This window comes from Atractosteus spatula, chromosome 15, assembly GCF_055471065.1.
Source record: "Atractosteus spatula isolate fAtrSpa1 chromosome 15, fAtrSpa1.hap1, whole genome shotgun sequence".
Lineage (NCBI taxonomy): Eukaryota > Metazoa > Chordata > Actinopteri > Semionotiformes > Lepisosteidae > Atractosteus > Atractosteus spatula.
The window spans coordinates 24,825,783-24,843,100 of NC_142720.1; the positions used below are offsets into that span (position 1 = coordinate 24,825,783).

The following is a 17,318-nucleotide window of genomic DNA, read 5'->3' on the forward strand; positions in this document are numbered from 1 at the left end:
GCTACCTTTAGCCCATTGTTCCACAAACAATTCACTAGAACTGAACCCAGTGTGGTTCAAAAAGGTGCTGCCATCTGGTGGAAAATTAACAGTAGCTTAATTAGAAGCCTAGAAGATTGTGTCTTTCATTGGTGAAAATGTTTATCTGCCTCTGTATATGTTTAGTGCCCAAGTTTCTGGTTTTCTAACATTTCCATATTGAATTAGGTTTGTAGGCATTTAGCTTCGGCGTTACTAGAAATGTCTTCAGACTGCAGCACAGTTACGCTGTGCGTACACATATAAAGATGTGTACTCAAATATGATCACATTTTTAACACAGAAGTTAAGCACAGTTAAATTGCCTTTGTCTCTTATTGTTACTCTGTTGTAAGGGCATGGGGAAATATCATCAAACTCTCTCTGGCTTCATGACTATTTACACAGCATAGAAAACAGAGCTTAGATTCCATGCTGTGCTCCTAAAGGACAGTCCTCTAGGCATGCTGAACACAGGTGCTCTACGATACTGAAGGAAATCTAGCACGCTCCCCCCCCCAAACAAAGAAAAATGCCTGATCTTTATCTTATGGAAATATTTTTAGCAAAGAAATCTAACATGTTTAACTCTATTATAAAATGTACATTAAAATGCATAATTGAATAAAACAGTAAGAATAAAACTAAGTTTGGAAAACAAAGCTTAGACTATGTAAAAAATAATCTCACCTATTAGTATATCAACTATGACTAATCTTAATAATAATGCAAATACTGTGATAAGAAACCAAAAAAAACAGAAGTAGACCAATGTCTGCTGGCTGCAGGTGTTGCAGTACAAAACCATGAATGCATGGGATCAGATTGAAGCACATAAGCACAAAAACTATTCACTACCTATGCTGTAATAATGTAATCATACTGATGTAGTACGGTGAGGTGATATTAAAGTCTTTAAATTTTACAGAACTACAGTTTATTTTTATAGATTTCAAAATAATGTATTACTATCTTAACCCTTCGTAAATTGTCTTTTGTGACAGTTACATAGGAAGAACATTTCTTTGTTTTGTGCCTTCTGCAGCTGTTTTGTGCCAGTTTAACACTGTTACAGCTCCCCCTCAAACTCACAACTGAGAAGTATATATAAGCCAAACAGAGTTCTTGTCGTGTCATTCGTGTATTCACTTTACATTTAATGCCAGTCTCCTTATGTAAAAACTGTTTTTTTTCCCTAAAGGACTTCACTTTGTGAAATAATCTGTGTCCCTGTCAGAAAATCTAAGAAACTTTTAATAGATTCCCAATGACCGAATCAAGAACAACTACCCTGAAAACTGAAGCAAAGCTCATTGCCAATTAGAAACACAGAATAAAATATTGAAGCCAACCATATAACAAAAACATCATTAGGAATTATTAATTCCCGAGTCCTTCAGGCCCTTAACTCGTATTAAATTCATGACAGTTCCTCATTAACTTTCCGTGCACACAACAGGCACACATGCAGAGTTCACACAAGGAAGTACGTCTGCAAAACAATCTTATCTCACTCATGGGTTCACATTGCCAGCATGTCCCAGCTCAGATCTAACAATAATTGAAGCACTATTCTTCGTAGCAGAAAAATAAGAAAGGTTAGTATTTTCTCTTACTGGATCTGGAATTGATCTCATTTATATTTTAAACTGTAAATAACCACGTATGTAAAACACATCTAGAGTTATGAATAGAAATATCAAGTTCCTTTCCTTTAAATATTTCTTTTTCATAACAGAAAAACTGTTGAATCCGAAGTAGTAACATTTCATGGATCATGTTAAAAACAAAAGAAAGTTGTTTTTCTTATTGTCTTTGCACTTGATATTGGCAGCCTTTGTTTTTCGGTGGTGAACAGAACATCAGGTTTCATTGGAGTCTGTTAGCTGATGAATCCGTAAATTGTCTTTTGTGACAGTTACATAGCAAGAACATTTATCACAGTCATGCAAAGTTAACACTGCAATTCATAAAGCACTGAAGTTTATTCTTTATTAGAAGTGCAAAGAGGCATGATCCACAGAAAAAATCTGCAAAACTGTACAATTATTTTTCAACACAACAGGAAGAAAAAAATCAAAACGCTTTTAAAAAAGAAAACATGCTCAGCAACATAGAAATTCTAGAAACCGCAAAACTTCACATCATACTATGTACCTCATATGGAAGGATCTGTATTAGAATGAAAACAACCAAAATGCAGTTAATTGTAAGAAGATAAAATTATAGGGTAATACCATTTATTTTATGTATATTGTATACTGTGTGTGATACTGGTATAATTCTCTTTAACTCAATTCAAGACTTAATAAAACCATAAACACAAGGTTTATAAATTAGTATATTTTACCTAATGTGGAAATGTGGAATAATTAAGTCATATTAAATCCAAATGTTTTCTCCCAAATACTCAATGTTGCTAATATGCACATGATATAGACATAGAAGGAGGAAAATAAATATAAAACTCATAACTGACAAAGGGGAGAAAAAGGAGAACACACTTAAATAAATCCTCTGTTCATATCTATAGTTGTGACACCCAGTGAATCTGACATTAACAATGAGGCTTCTTGACTTAATTTCCATAAAGGTTCAATGATTCTCCACCGTGAGAAATGTTAAACATGCATGAATTCCTCATCACTGAAATCAGAGTCATCCTCCTCCACTTCACCTTCAATCACTGACTTTTTTCCTCTGCAGCAAGATACCAGCAACCCAACAAAGAACACCTGTGTGCACAGAAGAGCCTTTTTAAAAAAATATATAGGTTACAGTGTGGAGATGCAAAGGAACAAGTAAAGAATAATTCTACTCTACAAAAAGTAGAAGAAAGGGGGAAAAAACAATTAAACTGTTTAGGATTTTTCAGGTGAGATGGATTTCTAAATTCTAAGTCTTCTGCATTAAACTTTCTTTACACTAAAAGAAGGCTTAACAGCCAAAATACAATGTAGTTTTCCAAGCAGACACACTCTAAGAACACTCTCCCTGAGCTCTCGAATTACAACACTGTTCGCAATGATAAAATGAACAACACATTACTCTCATACAGAATGACTAATACCTAAGCTTTGCTGAGTTAATCACAGTCACCGACTCCAATCTTTATTGTTTTACTTGCGTTATGTCTGTCGAATTGTAAAAGTGTTATCCTGGCATAAATAAGTAAAAAGCAAATATTTTTGTATGTATCACATCAATACAGGAATTTATGTATCCTTATTAATAACTGGTAAATGTTAAAGTAATGGCTTACCGCAATAAAGGCCCAGTTGCCAAAGTAATAGATAGTACTGAAAAACCAAAACTTATGAAGAAACAGGTATGTTCTTGTCACAGTGCACTGATCTGTAAAATATAGGGGAAAGAAGACAGAAAATGGTAAATGTATTAGACAAATACTATACAATACTGACCATATATCACTTGCACAAAGAACCAAACAAAATACATTTTTTTAATGTACTGTATTATATTAATAATCTCATCTTGAAAGTAACAGACATAACTGCATAACAGTGACCTTCCAGTGTTCTCACCAAGCACGTCTGACCTTGTCGTAACGACAAATAAAATCATGTGTCTAAAAGAAACTGGCTGAAGAAAAGCGCTTCTTGAGAAAAGTTATTCTTAGATATGCGATTTCATAGAAAAAAAATTGCAACATACACACTCTTCCTTGGTTACATAAGAGTCAACTTACATACGTTCTTATTTACATAAAACCCCCCCATGGCTCCCATAATAACATTTTCAAGTTGCCTAAAGTTCATGACACACAAAGGGCACATAGAGTTGCAAGTTCCTTCCTTGGTTTATTAGTGCAGAGCACACGTGTGTCACTCCCACAGCTCCCCTGTTATCACATGGTGCTTTTTTGCTGAAATGTTTGAGTAACTCATATAACCTGAATAGCAATCATGTCAGGGAAGCACCCAGGTGACCATTATTTTCATCATTTAACATGCATTTTATTTAGTATTTAATTAGCAGACAGTACAGTGTAATTTAATGAAATGTACAATATACATTTGTTAATACTGTTTTTATTTAGTGTAGACCATTTTTAAGTGTAAGCTATGCTTGATATTTATTCTAATTATGCAATATATTTTTTCCATTCCTTGTTATTTCCCGTTTCTCCCGTATATAAAGGATAAAGTTTCTTTTCTCTCTTGCAACCTCATGGAGTACTAGCTGCTGCTACATTCTCTCTTGCTCTCTGTCTCCCGGTGTGACAGTGAAACTGCTCAGAACGGGTTGCTTCTGACTTCTTTAAAATCTGGGTAATGTAAAGAACGTGAGAAACAGAGCCCTTGTGTAATCCAGGGAGTGGGTGTAAATACTTAACTCCAAGTTTATACACACATTGAATTAGCCAAGAACAATCTTCCATATATTAACATTTATGAATTAAAATGTAACAAAAATGCATAAAAGGAGTACAGAGTATACGTTAAAACATTCCTACTGTGCAATTATCCCCTACCCTGAAATTATCTGCAATTAACATTATTAATTGCTTGGTAGTCGTTTGGTATTTTCACAGAGCCTCCGAAAGTTAGAAAATAGAAACTTAGAAAAATGATTAAAAATCCATGATATAAAAACACAAAGCTGAAGCTCCCAAAGCAGTGTAGTATAGCGGGGACTTTTTCCTGGAAAGTTTTGAAAATAAGTACCTGGATGTAATGAACAGCTCTTATGCCATTTTTATGTTTTGTATTGTGCATAACTAAAGGCCACTACACATTTATCTTTGAAATCCCCAAAGAGGGTCCAGAATGTGATGTTATATGAGTTTACATCACATAGGAGTGCAGATAAGTATTAGGGCAATATTAGTGAACATCTCTTCCACACTCTTCCCATTTTATAGTGTCTTTCATGTTTCGAACAGATGTGATCCACAGTGGGCAGCAGCACAGTGGCGTGGTGCATTGCTACGTTGTGGAGCTGGGGCCCCGAGTTCTGTTCCTGGAGTGCTATCAGTGCTTTGCACATTCAGTTTCTGTTCTCCTTGTGTTTGCCTGCTTTTCCTCCGAGTGCTCCGGTTTCCTTCCACAGTCCAAAGACATGCTGTATTGAGATTGAGACTGGCCCCGGTGAGACTGTGTGTGCCCTGCAGTGGACTGGCGTCCTGTCCAGAATGCATCCTGCCTTTCACCCAGTGCTTGCTGGGATAGGCTCTGGCTCCCCACCGCAACCCTGTACTAGATAAAGCACTTTGAAAATGGATGGATGGATTAATGGATCAACATATGAACCAATGAAAAGCAAAAATATCCATCTATTCAGAACAAGTGTCTGAGGAAGCTGGTTAGAGCAGGGAAGCCTGATGCACTGGCTTGAGCCGACATATCCCAGCAGCGGCTGACGGACAGAATCAGGAACATACTGCTATTATTATTACCGCTACTTCTACTGCTACCTACTTTACGCATTTGTGTTGATTAAACATTATATTATTAAATTATGTTATATTCTCATACTGCATTTTAGCTTGGTGTATGTTCTAGTAACAGAATGGCAAATTATCATCATACCTAACCCAGCAATTCCATGATTTGGATTAATAACAATATAGCTAAATTTTATATTTTCTCATCATTGAGGAAGTTAATTATTAATTATTCAATTATACATATAAAAAATTCTATTATAATAAATTATATATCATTTTAAATAATGTATAAATTATCTGGAGTTCTAAATGAATTAATTAAATTAGAATTAAGCAATTTTCAAAATGTATTAAATCCAGGTCACAAGGAAGTCTGTGTTACTCTATTAACAATTGATAGCAAAGTCATGGAAAATCGCAAGGCAAAAAGACTATAGCATCGATTTACCAGCAGACTTTTTCATATTTCATATTGTACAGTATATTTAGATACAATCAACTCCTAAAATGTGTATTTTTTTGTTTTTGTTTAATAGGAGATATTTTGTTCACAACTAAGAGATGTTTAAAAATGACCTACATTCCTAAAAAAATGCATGATTTGTTTTCTCTCCATTTTTATAATACTCTATCAAACATACAGCTTTTGTCTATACATTATCACAATGTCACAAAGAAATAGTGTGAAACTGCTATGAATATAGACTTTGTTGTTAGCATTTGTGCTAGTGAAGCTATCGGAGATGCGCGTGTGGGTGCTGTGTCTTCAGAGCTACCTAGACACCGTTGATGTTGTGTGGGTGTGAGAGCTGTTGCCAGCTGTGGCTGGGACTTATCTGCTTTAGTGGCCTTGTGTGTGAAAGATGCTTGTGAAGCGATGAAGCCGGTTCTTTCGTAATGTTACACATTTTCTCAAGTGGGATAGTGTTAGGCCCCTTTTATGTGTCTTTGGTCAATAACTACAACAGACATTTGTGAACCATGAAGTGCATCTCCCATCTATGCTAGAGAGTACAGTGGTACTTTAGGAGAAAGGCAGACCCATGGACTGTCATCACAAGAGACCAAGGATAAGACAGAAATGATGCCTTGGGAAAAGGGATAAGGACCTGTGTGGGAGGAGTGAGGTCAAAAGAAAACCTCAGGCTGAGTCACAGTAAGTCAGCAGCTGCAGTCTAAGATGGAGAGCGTTTTCTGCTCTGCCAGTAAGTAGAACACAGCAGCTGCCTAATTCTTTAGTTAGTGCTTTAATTTAGTTCAAATAGTATACAATAAATAAAAGGTTTAGTTAATTACAAGAGTACCAGGTTTATATTTTTATGAGTTTTTTTTTCATAACACATGTAAAAAGTACAGTTTTTCACCTTTCTTAGTAACACTGTGTTTATTTTTCTGTGTCCCCTGTGTGATGGTTCAAAAATCAGCTGCTTGACTTCTAATGCCATTTCCGACACGTGTTCACTGACTCCCCATTATGCAGCGCAATCAGTTCAAAATTCTACTTCTAACTCTTAAAGTGCTACACACCCAATCACTGTATTGGTAAAAGCATCTCTGGGCATGTGCTTTCATCTGACTTGCTCCACAACTCTGGAACTCGCTCCCTGTTAACTCTTACAGTTTTAAATCTAAAGACATATCTGTTCGGTCAGGTTTTTAATTAATGTACTGTATGCAACTTTTCTCCTTTTTCTTCAGCTTCATTTCTTTATTTCTGTTCAATGTTATTTTGATTTTGTACCCTGTCCCAAATACTGCTGGTGTTAATGGGCACTGAAATAACTCCTTGTATATAGTATCATTATAGTAACACATACTACTATAGGAAAAAACAGAAATACTTCAGTTCTGCTTAGGGTCCTGGTGTCCTAAGTAAAACCGAAGGACAGACAGACTTCAAAGACATTTTATGTGACAACTGGTATCTTCTTTTAAGAAGATCAAGCTTAGTCTTCATGACCTTTACAGTAAAACAACACAAAGCCTCAATAAAGATGTTAAGAGATGTAAAGAGAACATATAAAATCAGAGCTTTTGGTTGGTAGAACATGGAAAGTATGAGCTCATAAAAGCAGACCACAAACCCTTATATAGATGGGAGATAGAGAGGTTCAGCATGGAGATGAGTTCCAATATCCATAAGAAAAGTTAAGAACCTATTAAAAGGCAACAGAAAGCACCTTCTCAAGGCTTTCAAAGTCAAAGAAGGATTAAAAAATACCAAATGGGTTGTTTTATGTAAAAATTAATTCTCTTTAAAAATAAATGTAATTAATTTAAATAGAAGTTATTAAAAACAAGTAGTGCATCTGGATTCTTATGCTTAATTAGCCTTACAGTTAATCATTTGTATGAAAAAATTTAAAGGGTACCATTATATGTCTAGGCTCTAACAGAAAATTGTTGTGACCATTATCCAAAACGAAAAACACAAGTGGGTAGCTGTGTCAGTATGCGCAGGCTGCAAAGGAACAGGTAAAAGTTTATTCCATGCTGGAAAGAAAAGAGACAACGTTTCCGCTGTGGAGCTTCTTCAGGAGTCTGAACTAAACCGAAATAGGAAGAATAGCAAACTGGGCTGCTTTTCTCCACCAGAAAATATCTATGCACGCACATTTTAGAAGATATACATCTAAACACATGACAAGGGACAGCTGATCTAAAAATCTGAAAATCACACACCATTCCTGTTTAAGCTACAGCTACATTATTTGTAACCTTGATAGCAAGGACATGAATAAAATATGAGTACTCTATTTCTTAATTAAAGTGGCAAAAAAAACCAAAACCCTTTTGTTCAGGAGATGAATCATTAATCTCAGACCCCTCTTCCATACTACCTACGCACTGTTCCATTTCCAGTGCTGCAGAAACAGTCTGTTTTTCCCACCTTGCAGATGTAAATAGTGTTCTGGGGCTGTTTGTTATCTTTAATTTCTAGTCCCACCACACTCTTTATTTAGTTTGTCAGAATAACAGCATATTGGCATAGAAATATACATTAGCTGTAATCCAAGTTCTTCCTCTTCTATGTGGTCCAGTGATCCTGTCATTATTCACTAGTACCCAGGGAAATGCAATTTTAAAAACAAACACCATATTCTGTATTTAAGGCAGCAGTGTTCACTGTCATGACAGTTTAAACCTCAGCAAACACATATCACATATTCAGTAATTAAACTGGTCACAACTTTCAACAAGAATACAGTGAATTCACAAAAGAAACTATTTTACGCACACGGCAGTGCGGTGGCTCTGTGGCTAAGGATCTGTGCCTGTGGCTGGAAGGTTGCCAGTTCATATCTCCCAGCAGGCAGAGGAATCCTCTGTTGGGCTCCTAAGCAAGGCCCTTCACCCAAACTGCTCCAGGGGCGCCATATAAATGGCTTCTCTCCCTGTCTGTGTGTCTCATGGAGAGCAAGTTGGGATATGCGAAAAGACAAATTCCTAATGCAAGAAATTATATATGGCCAATAAAGTGATCTTAATACAATAAATATTAAAATCACAAAAACTATATTTTAAATGATATCAGTGAATTTGTAGAGAATGATTTTAGTTATTCATTACCAATTTCACTATAAACTGTTTTGCATAACACATGTTGTGCTTATCCTATGTCAAAAGAGCAACAACACATTTCTTTTCCTTTTCGACATGAATGCTATCTCTCTGTCCAAAGAAAACTTATGACTTATGAAAACTTATGACTGTGTACTACCGTATATCTATGACCCGAAAACTGTGCTAGAAATAAACAAATCATCCCATTATTCCTTTTCAATGAAAGTCAGATTCAACAAACCCTTATCAGGGAACGCACAGAATTTTTTTTAGCAAATCTTCTAGGGAGGAGGATAGTATGTTTTAAATACTTGTGTTCAATTGAAAGCAACAAAACTGTTAAATATTTAAGGATACCGCAGACATGCTAATCGAGAACAGTGCTTGAAAGGTGAAATTAATATGTTTTATTGCAAAACAAACAAAAAGAAAGACTTCAAACCACTTCATAGTCCCAGTTTAATTACAGTAGCTGTTCTTAAACAAATTTCCTATCAATATTTATAACATCTCACTAAAACACATCTGCAAAGCTGAAATATGGAAAAAATACTTCAAAGACAAATTAGTGCAATCTCTATACATGCAAAAGGCCTTCCTTTACATTTGAATATAACTACATTAATAGAGAAAAGGGGGCAATACATTAATTCAGTCTTCAGTACATGTGAAATGGACTTATCCAACATGACAGGACAGCATCATCAGTTAATGTTCAACAAGGTAAAAGGCTGTTTGCTCTTGCTCCATGGCTTAAATCTACCCTTAAATCCCACAAGAACTGGCATAAAAAGAACAAAAATATACTTCATTAAGAGTTCCCCTGAGACAAAAAATCCTAGTTGTAGAATTTAAGAGAATTTTAGAGATAGAAGGAAAACTTATAATCATCATAACAAAGCAATGATTATTGTAAGCAATTAAAAAATAAATAAAGAAAACTAAAAACATAGGAACAAAAGGAGAAAAGGATGCAGCCATCCTTAGGGAAATGAACTGGCAAACAGAAACGGCTGCTGCCAAACTTTAGCTGCAAAATTGAAAGATGAAACCAATATATTTCACTCACAGTAAGTTAAAATCCTAAAATCTGAATGTTTTAAGTATTCATCTGCAATTTTCTAATGAGTGGTTTAAAAATTTAGCAGCATTCTGTACAATTTACATGTCCACTGTAGAAATGTAGACAGAATACTGGAAATCATTGTTCTGTACTTTATTATAAATAAAAATATATAAATGATAAAATATATTATTATTATTATTATTATTATTATTATTATTATATATTAATATACTCTGTAGCATATTAATAAACAGATTAAATCCCACGCACATTTTTATGTATGTCATTGCTGGAGTGCAAATTGAAAACAAATTTATAAACAGCAGATATCTATATATCCTAGAATTCTTCTCTGTACTCAAATCTTTGTCATAACAATATCATAACAAACATTACAAATAGCCAACTACAATTAAAATATAAGCTAAATATTTTCAAATGCAAAAAACACTGAAAAAGTTCATACAATTTCATGCCCAGACTAGATCATTTGAACTACTAGGGAAAGACACTGAGAACTCTGACACAGGCAGCACTGACAGCAGGCTTGTCAGAACTGTGGGCAGTGATGGTTTAAAACTGTGCGTCTGTGAAACTGATTAAACATGTACCCAGAGTTAGTCCTGGGTCCCGAAATAACACCAGACTAACTCAGCTTATTCTCAAGCATCCAACAAATCACTGGAACATTGCTGAGAAAGTTCCAGAACAGGTCTCACTTCAGCTGCAAAGTGTAGTTGAGGCTCTATATAATGTGAAGCATATATTCAGTGTATTTCAGAATTAAGGACAAATAAATGAAAAATCAAGACATTGGCACGAATCATTATTTGCATTCAGACAGTCTGGCACTGTTCATTTGAACTGCAGTAATCTATCAGTTATATATTGATAGCTTATATATCAAGTTTGCTTAAAGTATTAATTTTAGTAGCAATGAATCCATGTGAATTAATCACATTCACACACATCACTCTGCAACATCTCAGATTTCCATCTGACATTTAAGCAATTTCTACTTGCTAGAATAATCAGCTCTCAATAAATCTTGATAGGATAGAATTAAATGCATTTTAATAATAAATCACTATAAAATCATAAATATATTAATTACATTTTAAAAAGTTAAGAATAAGTTAACCATCACCAGAAATGTCTGTAAAGAGGCAAAGGATTGCATCTGAAACTGAATTGGCAACACATTTAAAAAATATATTACAAACAAAAAAGGAATACAGAAAAGACTAATGCAGTGAAATCTAAAATTCAAAGTAAATGTGCAGTAAATTGAACACTGTGAAAGCAAAATAACATTTAAGGATGAAGTAAAACATCACAGTTGCTATCTCAATACGTTTAGAAGATTAAGGTGAACTGTACCAAGTTAATTTTTCACAGGCTTTGTTGAACAAAAAAACAACATGCCACAGGTTGAGGAAAGCTAAAGCCCTGTACTCAATGATATTATATGCAGTAAGAGGCAGACAAATCACACATACAAGGAAAACAAACATCTCCATTTCCTGATGGTGTCTCTCCAATTGTACTGAAAGAAATCAATGATGTCATTTATACCACATTAGTAGTGCTCCTTTAACAGCCGCATTTCAGGAGTAGAAAGCAGTGACTGGAAAATTGCAAATGTTGGACCCATCCACAAATGGAGTGAAAAAATCCAACCCGGCAATTACAGGCAAGTCTACAACTACAGTTAAAGTTCTAGAGAGAATAAAAATAGTCAACAGATTTAGAAAACATTCCGTAGGTCTAACTCAGTTAAAGAAGTTAGACTTCTTTGAACAACTAATGATAGTTAAGCATATGAGGAAGGCAAGTTATATGGCATATGAAGAATTTGAAAATTATTTCAATAAAGCTCAACATAAAAGGTTAATTCTTACAATGAAGACTGCATGTATCTTGAAAACTGGTGAATGAATAGAGAGCAGAGTACACAATGGGGTGAGCTGTACTGGTGTAAGGTAATTAGTACCCCAAAGATCAGTATTAGGACCACTACTCAAGATTCTGGAAAACTCATCAAATGATAAAACAGGAGAGACGCCTACCACTGTAAATGCAATGTAATTCAGAGAAAAAATTAGACAATACTCAAGACCAGGTAAACATCTGGCAGATTATTTCGGACAGTTTTAAATTTCCTTTCTGCTCCTAAACAGTCAAATGGGATTAGAATCAAACCTGTACTAATTTCTTAGTTTCAGAAGTAAAAAAGTTCACTATGGAGAGGAGAACACTCCCATGTTGTGCATGCTGAAGTTGTCAAGAGCAATAAGGTAGAAGTCAGACATTTTCCTATCAGGATTGAATGGATCAACAAATAAACCAACAGTTTAAACAAGCAAGTAGATCAATTACAGGCACCAATTAGCACTGGTAATTCAGAGCTCAGCTGGACCAAAAAAAACACAGTAGACACGGCAAATCCCATAGAAATGGAGATGGAATCACTGCTCTTACTACACTGTAAGGGAAGAAATAAAAATGCAAAATACTTAGACCTTAGATTTAGAATACTGTGCACCATTTTTTGCCATACAGTATTATCAAAAGTACATTGCTGCTCTGGAATGGCTTCAAAAGAGAGCAGCTAGTCTTCTGTCTTACTCCGAAAGACTAAAATAGTCTTGAACAGAGACAACTACAAGGGGACTTGATTCAAGTATTGAAAATCATTAATGGTATTAAGTTTGGTAAGTCAACCCAACGGACTTCTTAGGATCAACAGCAAACAATGGGGAAGAACCAGATGAATCAAGTACAATTAATAGGTGCATTAAAGACTGAGAGAGGAGGCACTTAGTTACACAAAGGGTAACAAAGCCATGTTGTTGAAGGTGAGACTTTGGTTCCCTTCAATAAATAGTTGGATAGATCCTTGAATCAATTACTGACTAGTAACCAAACAAGATTGGGGGAAAGACCTTATTTGTTTCCCCATCTTCTGTTCTTTCATGAGCTGGTAAACAAAACAGAAACCAAGTTCCAAGATGGATGTTATTTGCAACAAAGACGAGATTACAGTCTGCTTTTGAAAGTGATAAATCCCAAGAGTGTTAATAAGAAAGTGAAGGCCAGTGGGCGTTTTGTCAGAGCTGCCAGAGGAAACTCTGTCCATTAAGCTTTATTGCCATCTGTACAGTGCTCAGCTGCAGCAAGAGGCCATTTCATAGCATGTTTAGAGCATGAAGTTTACAGAAGCTCACAGAGACAAAGTATTTGTTGAAAAAGTGACTGTTTGCATGTTGCCAGTACCGTAACATCTGCACTCTTGAACAGATTAGTCACCCAGTGTTAAAATGGTGCACTCACTCTCACTGAAGCACTTCAAGATCTGCCAGAGTTCGACAGATCATCTGATTCAACAGTGACTGAGTGCTCAGCAAGACAGCTGCATTTAAAATTGCTAGATGCAGTTATTATAGTAATCTTCACGGAACTCTTGTCACAGAGCGATTTATCTGAGTGAAAGAGATTAACAGGACAGAGGGTATTTGCACAGACTAACAAAAATCACTCTGGTGAGTTTGGGGTATTTAAATGATACATCAACACCATGCAGTTGGAGATGCATTGGAGACAAATTCCAAGGATGCCTATACACTTGAGCTGAGTGCATTTATTTATCTGTTGCTGTATATTTCATGTTCCTTTAAAATATGATGGCATATTTGGGATGATGGACCTGTTGCAAACAGAAGTGCAGAAGGCTTTACAACAGAAAGAAGGGGGATATTACTTCTCAATATATACTGTATTGTGAAAATGTTTTCTCCAACTATATCTCAATACTGATTTATCAGGTGTGAGTATTCATTGACTTATTGTTCTGCTATATACATATAAAACAAAGAACATTTTTATAATACTCTGGACTAGGATTAGAAATTAAGGCATCATGAAAAATATAATATCATATCATATATGCATATTAAAAAAAACATTTTATAATGTGTCATTTTTGAAAAAAACATTTTTGCATTTAATGGTAAGACAATTCCATTTATGCTATGCTGTTTTGTACAGCAACATCTGACTGTGAAATCAGAGTGAGTGTGCAGGAAACCTACCACAGTTATTTTACTTTCATCAGACTTCTCCATTTGCATGGGAAAATAAGCAGTGTTAAAAACTGACCATGTGTGTGAGTAAAGAAACCTATAGGAAACTTCTTCACTGTCTGGCTGGGAAACCATCTGGTGAACAAAGCCAGACCCAGCAGTGTTAAGGTTCTCATTCTGATCTGCCTTCCCTTCTTTACCTAACGTAGGAGAGCCACACCATGCATCAGCACAATTAATGCACCACTGCACTTTGCATTTCTGTTGCTTCTCAATTAATTGCTTATATAAATGGCAATTTAAATATAAAGCATAAAAGAAACAGTGCTGACAACTCAGTTTTATCAGATCCTCTTGTAAAAAATTTAAATGCATACAGGTAGTTATATATTTAGTACATTAGTTACATCACACACACAAGATTATCACTTTTGTCACAGGTCCATGCATGCCTAATATAATTTGTACAAGGAACAAATTGTAAAGACAAAAAATCCAATTTTGAAAAAGTTTGTCATTACCATGGCCACAGGGAGATGCTTATTGAGTCAATACCAGTTATTAAGACATTTGCATTTTACTAGTTTTTTCACATATTTACAAAAAACAATAGCATGGCATATTTTCAGTCCAAGAAAATACTCTACTGAAGTAAAAACAAAAACAGATTTTAAAGAGGCACTTCAGAGGTAGGAGGCCAATTCCCAGTTTTCTAATTTGAAGCTCGCTGGTTGTTTTATTTCACTTTGAGCATTGAGAAACCTATGCTAGTGTGTGCGAGTATGTGAAGAGTTAAGCTACTGCAGGGCCAACCATGAGTTACCAGACTTCTACAGAACAAATGTGATGATGCTCAGACTCCCCCACCATCTGCAGAGCTCCAGCTGCTCACCTGAATTACAGACTCAGAATGTGACTCACAGATGGTTCTCAACAGTAGTCTGCCTAAACAAATTATTGCATTCACTGCTGACCCGTTTCACCTTCAAACAGCAATCCTTCATTGAAATATTACAGGGTTCAGGTATTGAGTTTTCAGTTACAGTTCATCCATCCAAAGGACAAACCTTTTCAAATATATAACTGTGCCTATGAGAACTCTCGTTTATATCTAAAACCAAATCACTGAGGATGTGTTAAAAAAAACCTATGGTTATTTTCACTTGTTTCTTCTGCTACACTTTTCCAAAAGGACAAGTTTAAGTATTAAGAAAAGCAGCAATATCTCCCTGTGTTTCTCTCCTGCTCCATCAGAAAACGTTAAAGTACTTCAAGAACAGCATTGTTGAACACGAAACCTAGGATACTGGCAAAATGGGGACACAGTTGTGAATAAACCTTCCTTTGTAAAGTCATGCAGCTGTGCTCAGTAACTCAACTTTTGACAAAGTCAAGTAAATTCATAATTTTTAGAACCTTTACCCAAGTAATGTATTTTATTTATAATAACGTTGTTTTAATAATGGTTGGTTGGTAACTTTTAACTTAACTACAGCCATTACTAGCACAGCTAATCAGCCATAACTACAGCCTTAAATAACACACATGAAGTTAAGAACAGCATCACAGAAATGTCTTCTCTTTCTTGCCCTGTAGAACCTAGCTGTTTTTCTTTCATTTTCCAAAAATAAAAATCACGTTACTTCTATAAACAGACAAAGCAGGATATAAAAAGAATAATTCTCCCGTACCTTTTGAGAAATAAGAACTGACATTTTCAGTCTATAAAAATGAATGTTGAAGATGGATATCAAATTCAGTGCAAAAGACTTCCTTACATACTGTATTTTGCAAATGTTTTTAACAGGTAGCAATATAAATCTCAAAACAATAAAATGAGCACAATACACTCTCTCTACTACATAACAATTAAAGAGAAATTTAACTTCGATCATTATACAGTCGGCAAAAAAATAACACTCCTTCCTTTAACGAAGAACGTACCTGAAAGCAATAATAAGCTCAAGAATAAGCTTTTATTGTTTAGTTAACTCTAGTCAGAAACTTCTCAATTATAGCTGAGCGTGCCCACTAAAATAATGTATCTGTGATGTATCACAGATCAAACAACAAAGTAAATATATGCCCACAAAATCCATTGGTGTGACCTCTTAAAAGAAATCAGAAAAGAAAATCAAATTCACTGACAGTGTGGCAAGTCTTATAAAAAGAATTACAAGATGAAACATACCAATACTGAGAGAAAGTAATGGGAATGCATTTACCTAAACATGTGCAACTGACAGAATCTGTCATACATACTATTTCCTGTGATGACTGTTAGAGGTTCCCAGACATAAGGTAATGGCCAGAAGGGGGGGGGGCAAGCCAACACTCTTAATTGCCCCTTACTCAAACTTTCACATGTTTCATATGTCCTCTGACATACTAGATGTTACCATTTCTAAGCAGAATGATCTCAGGGCAGAAGAGGAGCAAGGTCTTTGGTGGGAAAATAAAAGCATTATACTTTGCTCTGATTTGAAATTAAGAAAGACAATCAAGCAAGAATCAAAGTTTCTTCATTCTTATTACTTTGCAGATTTAATTTTTGGTTTCATTGAACAAGTAACAGGTACCTAATAATAATAATAATAATAATAATAATATTAAGGTCCGTCTACTCCAAAACTGCAGTGTATCTCCAAATACCACCAAAACTACAAGTGAACCATTTTCCCTGGTTGATCACTACCTATCACTATTTACCCCACCTCGACAAGAAACATTACAGTAAGAGAAGTCATTCAGAAAGAATCATCAACAACAGCTGTCTTATTCAAAAACATTTTGCTGAATACTTGAATGGGAAAGAAAATATCCAATCAAAGATTAGCTCAGACAAATTTAAAATGTCCAATGAATATAGCCAAAGCCAGATAAACTAAATATGTCAATGTAATGAAGTTATTAATTTAATTACTTTTAATAATCTTTTCCACTTTAATGCTTATTAGGGTCATTATATCCAATCTCCTGTTCTACTGTGGAGTTTGGTACTACACACAGTTAATTGAGCCTGAGCAATTTCTTCATTTTCTAGGCTGAAGATTCTGAAAGTTATCGGTTCATTGAGCACAGTGGCATTAAGTATCCACTTCAGTGATTTCTAAATTAGAGGGTTGAAGGGAATATGAGGTTGCTTGCATCAGGTTGGAAATTAGAGGCTTTCCTATTG

At 35.1% G+C, this 17,318-nt stretch overlaps 1 protein-coding gene across 1 annotated transcript in view; it reads right to left on the reverse strand.

The window, feature by feature from the left end:
• Positions 1–1,979: 1,979 nt before the first annotated feature.
• The window catches only part of lmbrd1 (LMBR1 domain containing 1), a 91,239-nt gene continuing 75,900 nt past the window's right edge, over positions 1,980–17,318 (reverse strand). The window contains exons 15-16 of the mRNA XM_088934244.1: positions 3,281–3,372; positions 1,980–2,753 (exon numbers count right to left, since the gene is read on the reverse strand). Of these exons, the coding sequence (XP_088790370.1) occupies positions 2,640–2,753; positions 3,281–3,372 (206 nt within the window). The 3' untranslated portion in view covers positions 1,980–2,639. The remainder of the gene's footprint in view (positions 2,754–3,280; positions 3,373–17,318) is intronic.